This window comes from Vicugna pacos, chromosome 7 (genome assembly GCF_048564905.1).
Source record: "Vicugna pacos chromosome 7, VicPac4, whole genome shotgun sequence".
NCBI lineage: Eukaryota > Metazoa > Chordata > Mammalia > Artiodactyla > Camelidae > Vicugna > Vicugna pacos.
The window spans coordinates 21,058,589-21,071,579 of record NC_132993.1 but is presented as its reverse complement, the minus strand read 5'-3'; the positions used below and the strand labels follow the sequence as shown (position 1 = coordinate 21,071,579).

At 55.0% G+C, this 12,991-nt stretch overlaps 3 protein-coding genes across 3 annotated transcripts; 2 read left to right on the top strand and 1 right to left on the bottom strand.

Annotated features, from left to right (window-relative positions):
- Nucleotides 1-339: 339 nt before the first annotated feature.
- ATP6V1F (ATPase H+ transporting V1 subunit F) lies at nt 340-2,865 on the top strand. Its single transcript, XM_006202275.4, has 2 exons — nt 340-608; nt 2,495-2,865. Exons 1-2 carry the CDS (start codon nt 451-453, stop codon nt 2,694-2,696), a joined length of 360 nt encoding a protein of 119 aa, XP_006202337.1. The 5' UTR covers nt 340-450; the 3' UTR covers nt 2,697-2,865.
- A 437-nt stretch (nt 2,866-3,302) lies between these two features.
- On the top strand, nt 3,303-5,626 carry SPMIP1 (sperm microtubule inner protein 1). Its single transcript, XM_015237574.3, has 2 exons — nt 3,303-3,925; nt 5,454-5,626. The coding sequence occupies exons 1-2, from the start codon at nt 3,505-3,507 to the stop codon at nt 5,561-5,563; spliced, it is 531 nt and encodes a 176-aa protein (XP_015093060.2). The 5' UTR covers nt 3,303-3,504; the 3' UTR covers nt 5,564-5,626.
- Nucleotides 5,619-11,966, bottom strand: LOC116278740 (uncharacterized). Its single transcript, XM_072964524.1, has 9 exons — nt 11,326-11,966; nt 11,167-11,253; nt 10,925-11,086; nt 10,104-10,171; nt 9,618-9,721; nt 7,949-8,014; nt 6,435-7,666; nt 5,930-6,342; nt 5,619-5,845 (listed from the first exon to the last, which is right to left on the bottom strand). Exons 1-9 carry the CDS (start codon nt 11,449-11,451, stop codon nt 5,749-5,751), a joined length of 2,355 nt encoding a protein of 784 aa, XP_072820625.1. The 5' UTR covers nt 11,452-11,966; the 3' UTR covers nt 5,619-5,748.
- Nucleotides 11,967-12,991: the final 1,025 nt, after the last annotated feature.

Below are 12,991 nucleotides of genomic sequence, written 5' to 3'. Positions count from 1 at the left end.
CCGCACTAAAGAGGATCATCATTAACTTGTTCATCCTTTTATTAATTGAACAAATACGTAGTAGTTGTTAACTATGTGCCGTAGTTACATACATACACGATACAGACTCGGACCTTACCCTCGAGAACCGTCTTTTCTTCTCCGGCGTCTCGGTGTCTAACAGCAGTAGGCTCCACAAGTTGGTTGAAGGAACGCGCTAACGTGATTGCGCAAGCCGGTGATGCCGCGCGGGCTTCTGGGAACCGTAGTCCTCGGGTTCTGGCCTCTCTTTATGGCGCAGGCGTATTCACATTCAGGCGCTCTTGCTGTTAATGCGCATGTTCCGGGAGGCGGAGTGGTGGAACTGCGCATGTCTGACGGGTGGAGGTGCGGCCGAAAAGGCGGTGCGCTGCGGAGGCGGGGCTTCGGTGACTTCGGGTGGTCGCGGCTGATCTCTGCCTGGCTGTCAGGATGGCGGGGAGGGGGAAGCTAATTGCGGTGATCGGAGACGAGGACACGGTGACTGGCTTCCTGCTGGGCGGCATAGGGGAGCTTAACAAGAACCGCCACCCTAATTTCCTGGTGGTGGAGAAGGATACTACCATCAATGAGATCGAAGACACTTTCCGGTACGGTAGCCCGCGAGGCCTGAACGGGACCCTCCGCTGCCTAGTGGCAGCGCGGGAAGGCGGGGGCGGCACTAGGCTTCCAGACCTTAACCGAAGTATCAGACCCCGTCCTCCGGGCTCAGAGAAGTCGGTCCACCCGCCCTTCCGGAGCGAAGGCCTCCGTATGGGACCGGGGCTATGTCGGGTCCACAAGCTCCCCCCTCACATGACCGTGTGTCAGGAAAGAAGGGGAACAGAGCTCGTGACGGGCTGGCGCCGCGCTCGGCCCAACCTGCCCCGCCGGAGCTGGGCTTTTAGAGCACCTAGGCCCTGGAGGGGGCCAGACTCAGCTTCCCTGCAGGGGCCTCCCCAGTTCAGCCGTAGAGCAGGCTCGGGCACTGCAAGCACTCTTTTGCGAGTTGACCCCTAAAAGAACCACACACTCTGAACACCTGGGCAGTGAGTTCGGCTTTCTTTATTTTCATATCCCTTTGAGGCCCCAATCGTGAGGTAAGGTAGGGAGTGGGTATTCCCACTTACAGGTAGAAAACTAAAAAGTTCACAGAGGTTAAGGTACCTACTAAAGTCATACAATGCTGAAGAGACTGAGCAGGGAAGGGATTTGAACCTGGTCCCCACTCTTTCTGCCTTCCTTAAGCCAGGTCTACACTCTGCTTGTGCCGCTGTCTTCTGTTTGCTTTGGAATTTCCCATTGCCCTTAGCACAGTGGACAGGTTATCAGGACTGTGTCCTACCTTCTGCTAAGACCTTGCACTTCAAATATGCATTTCCTGTCCTGGGTTAAGAGCAATAGTTTCAAAATGTAGGTGCAGGCATGTCCCTTAATCCAGGAGGTGTCCTGATGACTAGAATTGAGGGTGCCAGTCCTCCCTTTTTTCCCCACACCCCTTCTCTAGGGCCCCTGTGCCAAGTCTCAGGAACAAACCACTCTTACCTGTTTCTCCCTAAGCAGCCCAGTCCTGAGCTGCCGGCTGAAACTGGTTCCCGCTGCCTGGGGGATGATAGGCCCTTACCTGGGAGCTGATCTCTGCTGATCCCTAAGCAGTCTGGTAGAGTGACCCAAGTTGTCATGAGAGAAGGACAAATATTACTGCAAGAACTTTCCAAGTTTCCAATCAAAAGGGACCTCAGAAATCATTAAGTATAACCTTCCCTAGTGTTTGGCACAGAGTAGGTGCTCCGTAAATAGTTTTTAAGGAGTAAATAAATTAATGAATGGGTCACATGGAATGGATCACATGAAAGTAAGAGTCCAGCGCCAGGTTCTCTATGTGGAAAGTGTGATTTCCTTGGTCACTAATTTTCCTCTTCCTGTGTTGTGTTCTTGACTCAGGCCAAACTTCCCCTCTGATCTACCCCCTGCCCTTAGCAGCATAGACCTTGAGTGGTCTCAACAGTGCCCCCTGAAAAAATTTAATGTTTTCTTTTGAAAAGTTAATGTGTTCATGTGGTTTCTAAATTAATATTTAAAAGATACACACATTGAGAAGTCATACTCTCACCCCGACCTCTTCTACTTCATTACCTCCTTCCTCCACCCCGCAGATAACCACTTAGCTTCTTCCTTATCTTTCTGCAGATAAAAAGGTCAGACATATGTATTCTTATCCTCTCCTTTCTTACATGAAGGCAGCATATGGAATACACCAGCATGCACCCTTATCTTCATTATCAGTTCAGCTGGGAGCCTTCCAAGCAGGGGAAGGTAGAAGCCGTGGCCCTTAGCTTTTGAGTGAAATTGATTCTGAATAGAATGGAGCAAGTTTAAGATAGCAACCTTTTCCCTTGTCCATTGTGCTCTCTGGATCAAGCTTGTTCCCCTTTGCAGACCAGCCCACCAACTGAGAGTGGACCGCCCTGGACTCCCTTCTCATCTCTCCCAACAGGCAGTTTCTAAACCGGGACGACATTGGCATCATCCTCATCAACCAGTACATCGCAGAGATGGTGCGGCATGCGCTCGATGCCCACCAGCGCTCCATTCCGGCCGTCCTGGAGATCCCATCCAAGGAGCACCCCTATGATGCTGCCAAGGACTCCATCCTTCGCAGGGCCAGGGGCATGTTCACGGCTGAAGACCTCCGCTAGGGGACTCCCCACAGCCCTGCAGCCTCTCCCCAGGCTTGCCATCAGCCCTTCTCTAAGATTTGAGCCTCTGATTTCCAATTCCCTGCCCCTTCCCACTCCACTGAGAGGCTAGGCGAGGGGCTTCTAGGTTGCTGGGGCTGTGCCATTAAAATCAAGGCTGGTTAGGGTACAGGAAGCCTGAGTGTCTTCTCTCCACTACCTCTTCCCTGTGCTGTTACACAGTGTCATTGTTGATGTTAAATTAAAGTAACGTTCTTGCTTCTCTCCAAACTGAGGCTGGGTGCTAGAAAGGACACATGTGGGATGAGGCCGTTGGGTGGGGATTGGATTGGCAGGGCTGGAAAAGATTCTACCAAAGACTCAAACATAGAAGAGTTGGACTGAGAAGATTGTGCCAAGAGTCCTCAGAAACAGAGATGACCAGCTCTGGCAGGGAGGAATGAAGGAGGCTGGCATCCAGACCCCTGGTTCCCCGACTTGAGTCTGTATTGGCTGGGAGGGGACATGACTTCAAGGGATGGAAGCGAAATTCACAGGAAACCTGAAAGTCTTTGATTCTAGTCTGGGTCCTATCAGAGGTTTGGGGGTCAAGGCTCTTGGCCAGTGGGCCCTGGCCTGCTGCTGCCTCAGCACATAAGGCATGTGAGGTGTGCTGAGGGCATGGCTAGTGGAACCCTGGCCCTGTGTGAGGTGATGCACTGTTGCCAAGTGACTGGTCCTGGGCAGCCACCTGCTGTCAGAAGGACTCTGCTTGCTGTGCTCAGCACTCAGCTGCAGTCACCTTCGTCCTGCTCCTTCCCTTGCCACCATGTCTCGGCAACTTAACATGGACACGGTGAGGCAGAACTTCTGGAAGGAGGAATATCTGAGGGAGAAGATGTTGCGCTGTGAATGGCACCACAAGTATGGGTCAATGGTGAAGGCCAAGCAGAAGGCCAAGGCTGCAGCCCGCCTTCCCCTCAAGCTGCCCACCCTCCCCCCTAAAGCCCCACTCTGCCCACCGCCTGCCCCCAAAGAACTTCCTTCCAAGGCCCCCAGCCCTGCCCTGGAGGCTCCTATTCAGTCAGAAATGTACCCAGTACTGCCTGCCACCCGGGCCCTGCTGTATGAAGGCATCTCCCATGATTTCCAGGGCCGCTACCGCTACCTCAACACCCGAAAGCTGGACATGCCAGAGATGCGCTACCTCTTCCCCATCACCACCAACTTCACATATGGCTGGCAGCTGGGTGAGCCCCCACGTCCTGGGATTATTCACCCCACAAACATGGAGCACCTGCCATGCACCAGGCAGGGCTCTTGGCACTAGAAGCTTGAGATACATAGACACTCCTTTTGGGGGCGTCCATTCTAGTGGAGGGTCCAGGCCATAAACTTAAGAGCAAGAGGGACAAGTTCCACAATGAAACTAGAGTGTGATCGGGGAGGGAGCGGGTGCTGCTTTAGACTGCATTGTCAGGAATGGCCTCTCTGGGGACCTTAAAGGCTGAGTGAGCTAAGTGACCAGGAGAAGGAGTTTGGGCTTTATTATAAATGCAAGGGGAAGCCATGGAGTGTTTTAAACAGGTGACTGATACTGATTTACTTAAATCACCTTATCCTATAGGTAATGGCCTTTTCAGGGGCAAGAGTAGACGCTAGCAGATGGTTGAGTTCTCCTGTCGAGAGATGACTGTGGCTTGGACTAGGGTGATTAGCAGTAGAGCTGAAATAGAGTCCAGATGTTTTGGAGGAAGAATCAGTGAAACTTACTGATGGATTGAATGAGAAAAGAAAAGAATGCAATGGCGATGCCCAGGTGTTTGGCTGAAGCAGCTACAACAGGAGAAACTGGGAAGGAAGCAGGGCTGGGGGTGTGTGAAGACAGGTGTCAGTAGGTCAGCTGTGTATGGGAGTCCCATCTGGTGGGAGGTCAGAGCTGAAATGCAAGTTTGGGGGTCATTAGAATACAAGTGCTCTTTAAAGCTGTGAGATTGGGCAAGCTTACCCAGGGAGCTCTGGCAGAGGCCTGATCAAACAGAAGGCAGGGGGACGGCAAGGGGTAGGGAGATGTTGTTGACGAGAAGGCTGTCCATCTGGACTGAGTCACGGTCATCAGCTGGGAGGGAGAGGAGCAGAGGCAAAGGTGTAGTCTGAGATGAAGTGTCAAGATGTGGGAAAAAGAATAGGCCAGTGAGTGTTGTGGGATTGCTGGGTGATGCAGAGCTGACTGTGGTCGTGAATTTTAAGTGAGACTACTCAGTCACGTGTTTTCTCCAGCCCCTGTAGTGGCTGCACAGTAGAGGTGGATGGCTGGGGATAAACAGTTGAAACTTTGCTGAAAAAGTCCCCCTACTTTCCCCAGGGCCCTAAAGAGGGAGGAAAGGGAGCAATTTCTAGACAAAAGCAGGAGATGAGCCCAAAATGGGAGCAGGAGGTAGAAGGAAGCCAAACTGCCCCAGAGAAGTCTAGCTCTGTCTGTCCCTGTAACAAGCAGGGTTGGGTGTCCCACTATGGCCTCTGTGGAGGATCCTGAGGCTGGGGGAGATGGTGGTACACAGCTGACTGGCATTGGGCCATCACTGCTGATTTGAGCAGCCAGCCAGCTCCCTGTTTTCCCATAGCTCCCCACTCCTCAGAAGCACTTCTTTTTATTTATTCACACTTACAAAGTGGATACAACACAGGCAGATTCCTAGGGTTATGCAGGCAGGGCTCCCATGTTCTGCAAGTTCCTTTCCCAGGAACCCATTCCTGGTCTCTGACATCTTTTCCCAGGCCCCCCAGTGAAGCAAGAACTGGTCTCCTGCAAGATGTGCCGCATTGAATCTTTCTTCCGCAAGAATGGGGCCTTCGCACTGCTTGACCCCCAGGACCTGGCCCTCTGACCCTAGGCCAGGTAGTGGGCTGAGGGGGGATAAAAAGAAATAACACACCTCTTGGTGGGGCAAGGCTGTCGTGTGTGTCTGTCTGGCTCTCCCAGGCGCTGAGGCTGCTTTCTGGGCCGTTCTGAAACTCTCTGACCTCTTGCTTTTTCCTTAACCCCCCATCTCTTAATCATCCCTTTGAGGATTCAGCAGTGACTAGAGGAGTCTGGGAATGGTGAGCGATACTCTCCAGGCTCCTCAGCGCCAGGGGGCCACAGTAGCTGCTGGAAGTTCTGGGTGTTCCTGGGGAGAGAGTGGTCTGTCACCCCAGATGCCAGGGAAAGAGGACTGCCACCACCCCACAAATTTCCCCGCTCGCCCCCTCACCTGGCTCCGAGAGCCCGCAGCCGCCCGGTCCTCTCCCGGTGCGCCCGCTCCAGCTGCTCCCGCAGGGCGCGCCGCTGCCCGGCCGCGTCCTCCTGGGGCCGTACGGAGCGCTGAGCGTCCGCGCCTCCCAGCGCCCGGGTTCGATGAGGCCAGCAGGGGGCAGCACCCGGGAAGGCCCGCCCCTCCCGCTCTCCGCAGGTGTCATTGCAAGTGCGCGGCGCAAGCACATCCAAGGGACCCGGGTCGCGCCCAGCTCGGCCGCCGCCTCCCGCCCGGGCAGGGTCGTTACGGCCCCACTGCCTTCTCCTGGGGGGGGGTCTTGCCTGTGGTGGGAGCTGAGCTGGGTTGGGTGGAGGTCCCAGGGGGTGCACCCGGCAGTGGCGGTTCCTGGCGATGCGGAGGCGTTCCAGGACCTGGGGGAGGCGGCTGTCAGCGGCCGCCCCGCCGCCCCTCGGTGTCCCGACAGCACGCCCGCCCGCCCGCCCGGCCCGGCCCGGCCGCGCACCCGGAGCCGCTGCTGCTCGCGGTCCTGCCGCCGGCGGCGCCTAGCCTCACGGTGCAGCTCCAGCAGCCGCTGAAGAGCCGTCTCCTGCTGCGCCGCGCTCACACCCGCCGACGACCTCTTCCTGCCCGGGGGCTCGGGCCAAGCGGCCTTCGAGGCCTTGGGGGCTTCGGCGCCACCCCTCGACTCCCCGAGGGCGCCCGGGAGCCCCGTGGAGCCGCCCACCTCCTGCTCCGCGGGGCTGGGGCTTCCTCCCGGGCCCTGAAGCGCGTACGGATCGCGCACCAGGCCCGGGTGCCCCGAGGGAGCTGCAAGGTGCTCCAGCTGCCCGGAGCCCCCAGTGTGTCGGGCCGCTAGCATCACCACTCCTGGGCCTGGGAGTGGCGGCTGGGCTGGGGGCCTCGGGGTCGGAAGGGGAACCCACGTTCCTTCCCGGGCGGGCCCCTGCTCTCCCACGGCCGATGCCGACTCTCCTGTCCAGGCATCAGTCTTAACCTGCATCAGCTGGTTGGTCCTTCCCCGGGGGCCTGGGCTCTCCCAGCTTTCAGGCTGCGGCATCTGTTCTCCCAGGGACCTGCAGAAGTCCCCCAGAATTCCCAGGGAGCCGCCTTCCTCCGAGGGCAGTGTAGGCGCCTCTCCCTGAGCCACCTCCAGGGCTTGTGAGAGACAGCCTCTGCCGTCGGAAGACTGAAGGATCTTCACTTCCAGGCCCTGAGGAGAATCCTCACTCTGCTCCAAGAGGGCCTCCTTTCTCTGACACTTAGAGTGATTTCTGTCTTGACCTTGAGGAGCCTCTTTGTTCTCACCCTGGGGGGCCTCCCACCTTTGCCCTTCAGGGGCCTCTTCTTCCCTCAGAGCCTGCGTAGCCTCCACACTCTGACCCTGTTGTGTCTTCTCTCTCTTCCTCTGAGGAAAGTCTTTGTCCTTCCCCTGGGGGGCTTCCCCTCTCTGATCCTGAGGGGTCTCTTCTTTCTGCTCCTGAGGGTCCTCCTCTCTCTGACTCTGAATCATCTCAATCCTTAGCAGCTTCTGAAGCTCTGCTCTCTCCTGGCCTGGGCTGCAGCCCAGCCCCTCCAGGGGATCTTGGGGTTCTGGCAGGCCCTGGGGCGGGAAGCTTGAGGGTCCTGGGGCTCCCTGAGCAAGCTTTTTCTCCTGTAGGCTCCTGGATGATGATCGACTGGGCCTCTGGGTTGTGGGCTCTGCTTGGCCCCTCTCATCCCTCTGGGTCAGGTCCTAGGAAGGAAGAACACTTTGTCCCAGGTTTTTGAGGCACCCCCTGTGCTAGGGCCATGTCCCGCATGGAACCCTGGAGACCCCAGTGGGCCTGTAAGGGCCCTTGCCTTTTTTCCTGAATTCATTAAATCCATGTTATATAATAGAAAAGGTGCTTCACTGATAGTCCCTTCTTCCACCTGGCAGTGAGTGGGCTTCTCACCCCAGCAGCCTCCTCCCAGACAAACCCCTGCTATCCCCAATCTGAGAGGGGTCTTGCCCAGGACCCTTCAACCCTTTCAACTTGAACTCTGAGCTTCCTGGTTCCCCAAAACTGCCGGTGGTGGTGGGGTTCAGCTCTTGTAAGCAACCTACGGGACAAAGACTGATGTTGGGAGCCCTCTGCTCCTGTCCCAGCACCCCCCCACACACACATTCCACCAGAACCAGAACCAAGAAACCTAGGGAGTCCCCAGCATGGAAGCAGGGAGGTACCCTGAGGACTGGTATTGGAATTTCAAGGCTGTCACAGTTCATCACTCCCCTTTTATTTACACAGTCTGCTATGTGCCTGTTTGTCAGGTTTGCCTGCCAACAGCTGACCCCATCTTCCTCATCCTCCCAGCCAAGGACCACCTCAGAGGAACCTGCACACCCTCTTCCTCAGAACCACCAGGGTAGGCCTAGGAGCAGGAAGGGACTGCTTTTACCTGGCTTGTCAGTCCTTCATAAGGACTACCCCCACTTTATCCCTGTGTGCCTGCCCAGCCCCACCATATGGACCTTAGTTTCTTACTATTTAGGATAATCCTCCTTAGCTCTTTCTTGGTTTCTGACAGAAAAATCAAGTGAAATTCAAGAAGTGGAATTTTAGGCCAGAGGCTAACCTAAAAACTGCAAGTCTTCCTAATGAACAAAAGGAATCTAAAAAAAGATGAAATGTCGCTGCTCCTTTGCAGCTGTGGAGGAAGGAGCATTGTTTTGCATCCATAAAACTAGTTAAAAGAACTTGATTTTGTAAGGTCTTAAATTGAGAACTCTCACAAGAAATGCCATCTTTATGCAATATGGATGTGTGAATATTCATAACAGTAACCAAATGGGAATGCTCTCTGTGAAAACAAATCTGTCTTTTGAAGAGTTTCAAACAAAAGAATCTAATAAGACTCCCAAGCCTTTAGAAATTATTGCTATGAACTGTGAAAATAACCTCCAACCCCTGTCCCCTTGTCATTCTGATCTGTTGTCTTACTAGGTCATTTATTTCTCTGGTTGTAGTGTTGTAATTGATGTCTCCCACAATGTCTTCCCAGGTAATAATATACTTGTAAAAATCTCTCTGTCGGTCAGAAATAATCATTGGCACTTTCCTCCTCTCTCCCGGGCATGATGGCACAATTGAAGGCTTATGACTTTGCCAGGCCTATTATTTAACAAATCACTTGAGAGCCTGTTTCATTTAAACTAACAGGCCCAGGGCTCACAGCATCCATCCTACTGAATTCTGATCGCCTGTTTATTGTCATACTCTCTCACTAGGCTATGATTTCCTTAGAGATGAGGACAAGTGATGAGCCAAGTCTCTCTTGTGCTGTTTCTCCCCAGTGCCTGGCATGCGGGTGGCAACTAGGCAGCTTGGAGCGGCCATTCAAGTCCCTCCTCCCTGGGCAGCCGTGGACAGTGATTCCCAGCTCTCTCCCCTCTGTACCCCAGCTTAGCTTCAGAATCCTCTTGGACACAGTGCCTGAGACAGCTGGTACTAATCAGGTGGAATTGGCATATAAAAGAAAATCTACCTGTTGTCCCTGGGTGCCCCTGGCACCCCCCCAAAAAGTACGAGGCAAGGAATAGGTGAGGATGGACTGAAATCCCAGGACTTGGGGTGAGGGCTTCCCCAATCCTCCCAACCTAGGCTGGCCACTCCAGCCCAGGGACGCCTGTTCTCCTGGCTGCTAACCCCTCCTGTCAACGTACCAGGCGTGGACTCTGCAGGCATGCCAGGGCTCTCCCACCTTGGGTCTGCATTACTCCTGGCTTCACTTAGATCCCAGGCTGATGATGGGTCCACCGACTGCCCCCTACAGGAATGCAAAGACTGCCTCAGATGCACCTTTTGCATCTGGGCTCTGGAGAGACAGGGGCACCCTGCCTCCCAGACTCCCTGCCCCCAGTAGGCTGCTAAGCCGTCCCACTCCAACACCCAAGCTCAGTCCAGGGTATCTTTCCCCAACTCTGTACCCATCACTGGGTCCCAGGAGCTGGAACTCGAGGTTACCGTTTCCAGGGGCTGTGGGCAACCATATTTATGGATACAATTGAGTGAGAGCCCCAGGAGGAGCTGGGGGAACGAGGAGGGGTCGATGGGCAGGGGTATGGAGAGAGACAGAACGAAGGATCCAGTGCTTGGTTGCTTAGTGTGGCAACATGGAGTGGATGAAATTCCCTGGGAGAAAGGCTCACCCCTCCAGGAGCTGATGGGTCTGGTTCAGGGAGTCCTCAGCAGGAGGCGATGAGCACAGCCTGGAACTCTGGAAGGGTTGGGGGCTGCCTAGTCCATAGGGCATCAACCTCCAGTGTAGTGGGCGACCTCCAAGCCCCCAGTGATCCCTCCTCCTGGTATCCGTGTCCTTGTGTGACCACCCTCCTCTTCCCCTCCAAGTGAAGGAGTTTGGAAATGGATCCCTCCTGCCCACTCTAGCCTTCAGTTGAGACTGTAGTCCTGGCCAAAAGTGTTGGCTGGACACTTCTTCAGTGGTCATCGCTAACACCCCCTCCTGCCACAGCTACTAACCTGCCCAAAAGGCCTCGGGCAGTTGACGGCTGAGCTGGGACTGGGAGGCACATCCTAGTTCCCAGTCGCCACAGCTCCCTCCTTCCTGGAGGGAGGGACCAGGCACTGGGGCTGCTCAGGGTCTCATCTCAGAGGCACCCTGGGAATCAGTGCCTCCACCCTCTGGGCCCCACCAGGCCTGCTTTCCTCCCTCACTGCAGCCATGTCCAAAGGCTTCTAGGTGTCAACACGCAGTTGATTTGACCAAGATAGTTCACTATGGAATGGTAACGAGCCGGGACAGTCCTGGGTACCAGATACAGTCCCCCCTGCAGCCCCCTGAGAAAGAGCTATTATCTTCCCCATTTCGTAGCTGAGGAAACAGGCTCACAATCACAAGGAGCGTCAGCAGAGATTTGAACCCAGATCCCTCTATCTCTAAGCCCTTCTACTTCTCAACCACTTTAAGTGTCCCAAAGTCCCACTGACTGCCCCCCTGCCTTCAGCTCACCCAACTTGTCCGCTGCTCAGAGCCCCCATCCATCCTACCATGGGGCATGCTGCCCTGGCTCCATGCACACTGGGCCTGGCCTCTCAGACCACAAAGCTGGGCCCGGTGGGGCCAGAAGAGGCCCAGCCCTGCCCCGGTCAGCAGCTCCAAGTCCCACAGGAGCTGCAGGAAGACAGGGTGCCAGAATGTGAAGGGGCACCCACCCTGCCCTCTGCCACATCCCCTGGCCGGCTGGACCTTACCTGCTCCTGGGCCCGCCGGCTCCGCTCCATCTGCAGTAGCACCGTGGGCAGTTCCAGGCCTGAGGGACAGGCCTGGCCCTCTTGTACCTGGGGAGGCAAAGTGGAATCAGGCCCCACGGAGAGCCCACCCCCTTGAAAACAGTGCCCCGCCGCCCTCACCTGCTGCAGGGCAGCCCAGAGCTGGCCCAAGCCTGCAGGGCAGTGGAAGATGCGCTGGTACAGGGCCAAGGCCTGCTTGAGGCTACAAGGGAGCCCTCGGCCCCCAGGAGTGGCTGTCTGCTCCATGGGGTAGTGGGCCAGTGAAGATGATCCTGCCTTCCTCTCCCTCTGCTGCTCCTCGAGAGAGGAGGAGGACCAGGAGCTGGGGACAGGAGCAAGGAGGAGACAAAGGCTCCTGAGCTAAATAATGCAGCTCCCTGACATCTGAGCCAGGGCCTGGGCCTCAGCCAAGTCTCATAGAGATGCTGACCTGACTCTGATGCAGGTTTCTTGGCCATCTGGGTGGCAGTGTGGGGTAAGGAGTAAGATCCTGATAAAGAGGTGTGTGCAGGTGCTCATTTGCAGTCCGGAACGAGCATCAGTTTTACATAGATAGTTGAACCTTCAACAGCTCAGGGGTTAGGGATGCTGACCCTCCACCCAGTGGACAATCCAGATATCACTTATAGTTGGCTCTCCGTATCGGCAGTTCCTCCCTATCCAAGGAGTCAACCAATAGTGGACGGTGTAGTTCTGCAGTATTTACATTGAAAAAAATCTGAGTATAAGTAGGCCCATTGTTCCAAATGTCAACTGTACATGTTATGCTTGCAACTGCATTGTATGGGTATGTGATGTGCCCAGTACAGCAGCAGCTCCCAGCAGCTTACTGTGTGCCAGGACACAGAAGCCTATGTCCGTGTAATCCTTCCTCGAAGCAACTCGACAAAGTAGGTGCTACTACTCTCATCCCCAGTTCACAGTCAAGAAAACGGCCCCAGAGAATAAGTTGCCCTAACTAACAGGTGGCACTATCTCCTTCATTGGAGACAGACGGCCATGAGAATCAGGCTCTGGGAAAATGTGGTCCCAAGTATAAGCAGGGATGCTCTTCCCCAGTGCTCACTGCAAGTGGCCCGAGCGCAGAGTGCTATCTGTTGGTTACTCTGTTTATTCCCCAAGACACGTGAGATGCAGACAGATGAGAACACAGTTTGCATGACTTATGACAAGGGGAGGGAACGGGCGTAGGAGATGGTCTGTAGTCTCCACACCTCCTGCCACCATGAGCAGTCTTGCCTGTAACTGCCTTGTAAGGGCTCCGTGAAAGGGGCCCCAGCAGAAATGGGCTGAGCAAGCAGGGAGGGGGTCTCAGTTCAGCCCAAAGCTCGCTCTCCCTTTGCTCCCTGTTGGAATAATAAGGTTCCTGCAATGAGAATTGAGTGCCCCGATCTTTTAGCTAAGGTCCCTAAAACCCTAAGGTCACACACCTGGTAGGTGGCAAAGAGAACTCAAAATAGAGTTTTCTTTGAAGAGACTTCTTGTCAAATTGATTTTTTTTCAACTTCAAAACCCACATTCCTTCCCCTATAAGGATGTCTTTGAAAGTTGCACGTGTCCCCTCCCACGTGTCCATCTGGGGTGGGTGTTGCTATGAACACACACAGATGTACATGGGTTTCACATGTGTCTGTATGTCATCACAGACACATTGTCTCTCCTGTTCCCTACTCCAGGTGGGGGATCCCTATGTCACCAGCTCTTAGAGTGGCCCAGGAAGTGCCTGAGCACTCGGTATTGGGATGGCTCGGGGTACAGGTGCAAAGAATGGGTAAGGTCCCACAGC